This window comes from Ranitomeya imitator, chromosome 10, assembly GCF_032444005.1.
Source record: "Ranitomeya imitator isolate aRanImi1 chromosome 10, aRanImi1.pri, whole genome shotgun sequence".
NCBI classification, from domain to species: Eukaryota; Metazoa; Chordata; class Amphibia; order Anura; family Dendrobatidae; genus Ranitomeya; species Ranitomeya imitator.
Window position 1 is genome coordinate 110,362,966 of NC_091291.1, and position 2,090 is coordinate 110,365,055.

The window sequence follows — 2,090 nt, forward strand, 5'->3', positions numbered from 1 at the left end:
TCTCGAGTCTTTTTTCCAAATCCTACTTTCCAGCAGTCTCTAAAATATTAACTAAAGATAACTTTTTAATCCTGAATTTTTTTTTTTTACATTTTCCAACATTGTTTTAAAAAGTTTTGAAAGATTTAAATGACTTCACAAATTAAAAATGTCTCTCGCACAAGCAGAGCTCCATTACTCAAGGGATGAGTCCCAAAGGATTCACAACCTTTTAAATAATAAAGGATTGCTTCATTTACCATTTAAGATGCATCTTTAATGGTTTTAACAGTTCAGAAAATATTGAGAGAAGTAGGAAATAAAATTTGAAGAACAGAACAATAGGACCGAACAAAGATCCTTTTCTGGACAAATCTCTGTCTATTACAGTAAGTGGCTTTTTTAATATGTAACTGTGATTTTGGGGTAAAAATATAATGATTGACTATGCTTAGAATAGGCGTTCAGTGTGATATCGATATAAGATCAGCAGAATAAAGACTGTACTGCAGCTGCACATGTAGCTGTATAGCGGTATACATGGAATCTTTGTTCTGATCACTGAGGTTCCTGCGGGTCAGATCCCCACCCGTTACACATTAATTGTCTATCTAAGAACCTTAGTGACTTTTTTGAGCGAAAGGGAGAAAAATGTCCTTGCCCAACATTTTGTTAACAATTGCTCCTGTAGATCACGTATTGATGTTTCATATTATCTTCTATTATTTATTTTAAAACATAGTAGATTTCTTACTTAATTAAAATTTCACTATTTTTCTTTCTATTATAGGAAAACTTATGAAATGAATAGCAATCACACAATGGTAACAGGATTTATTCTCCTGGGATTTTCTGGAGTTATCGAGAATCAAGTCTTCCTTTTTCCGATCTTCTTATGTACCTATATCATCACTGTGTGTGGGAACCTATCTATAATCCTTGCGTACAAGCTTAGTCTGAGCCTCCGCACTCCAATGTATTTTTATCTTGCTAATTTTGCTCTCTTGGAAATACTATATGTTTCGTGTACCGTCCCGAAGATGTTGTCCAGTCTATGGCCAGAATGTAACGCCATCTCCTTCTCCGGCTGCGCTATACAGATGTATTGTGTCTTGCTGTTGGGTGGAACAGAATCCTGTATGCTGGGAACCATGGCTTATGACCGCTATAACGCCATATGTCACCCTCTGTTGTATACTGTGATTATGAGTGAAGTGGTCTGTATCCAGCACATAGTGGGATCATACGTCGTTGGTGCAGTGAATGCTCTAATTCACACAACATTCACTTTTTCATTACCGTTCTGTGATAGATTTGAGATAGACCATTTCTTTTGCGATGTGCCACCCGTCCTAGAACTCTCCTGCCAGGACATTTGGGTTAATGAACTTGTGATATTTCTGATTGCCGGTTGTGTAATAATTGGTTCGTTCATTGTAATAATAATTTCCTATGTGGAGATCATTTCAAACATTCTAAAACTTCATTCCACATCCAGCAAGAAAAAGACGTTTGCAACCTGCTCCTCTCACTTAATAGTTGTTACAATATTTTATGGTTCAGGGATCTTTATGTATTTTAGACCAAGGTCAAAATATAAAAGTGGAAAAAATAGTGTGGTCTCTTTAATGTACACTGTTATTGCTCCTCTCTTAAACCCTTTTATATACAGCCTACGGAACAAAGAGGTCAAATCAAGTATCAAAAATATATTTGTACAAAAGAAAAAATTCTGATAAATTATTTCTGTTCATTTATAATTTTTCCATTTTATTTTCAGTATATACAATATAATATGTTGTTGGCTGCACAGTTTGCAATTTAGTCTAAATCCAAAAGTGAAATTCTTAAATGATTTGGATCAAAAATATTTTTAAGGGCGAATACAATTTTTTATTCTTATGTTTAATGATGAACTGTGCACTGTGAGCTCCAATCCCTCTGCAGTAAAAGCCTAAGATTAACACATCTTTTACAGTGCTAGTCCCCTCTGGATCATTTTGCTGCACCACGGTATGTGATAGCTGCTTATGCGGAATCCTGACGCCATCTGAGTGTGCTCTTTCTTTATGTCACAAATGTAACATGCCCTGCTCAGACATTTGGCGTAT

The 2,090-nt window shown here is 35.4% G+C and overlaps 1 protein-coding gene across 1 annotated transcript; it reads left to right on the forward strand.

Annotated features, from left to right (window-relative positions):
• The first annotated feature begins 782 nt into the window (after positions 1–782).
• LOC138651640 (olfactory receptor 5A2-like) lies at positions 783–1,715 on the forward strand. The gene has a single exon (XM_069741975.1). The coding sequence runs from the start codon at positions 783–785 to the stop codon at positions 1,713–1,715; it is 933 nt and encodes a 310-aa protein (XP_069598076.1).
• The last annotated feature ends 375 nt before the right edge of the window (positions 1,716–2,090 follow it).

Bases quoted from the DNA above. Each gene is read 5' to 3' on its own strand.
- LOC138651640 (XM_069741975.1), top strand. From the start codon at position 783: ATGAATAGCAATCACACAATGGTAACAGGATTTATTCTCCTGGGATTT.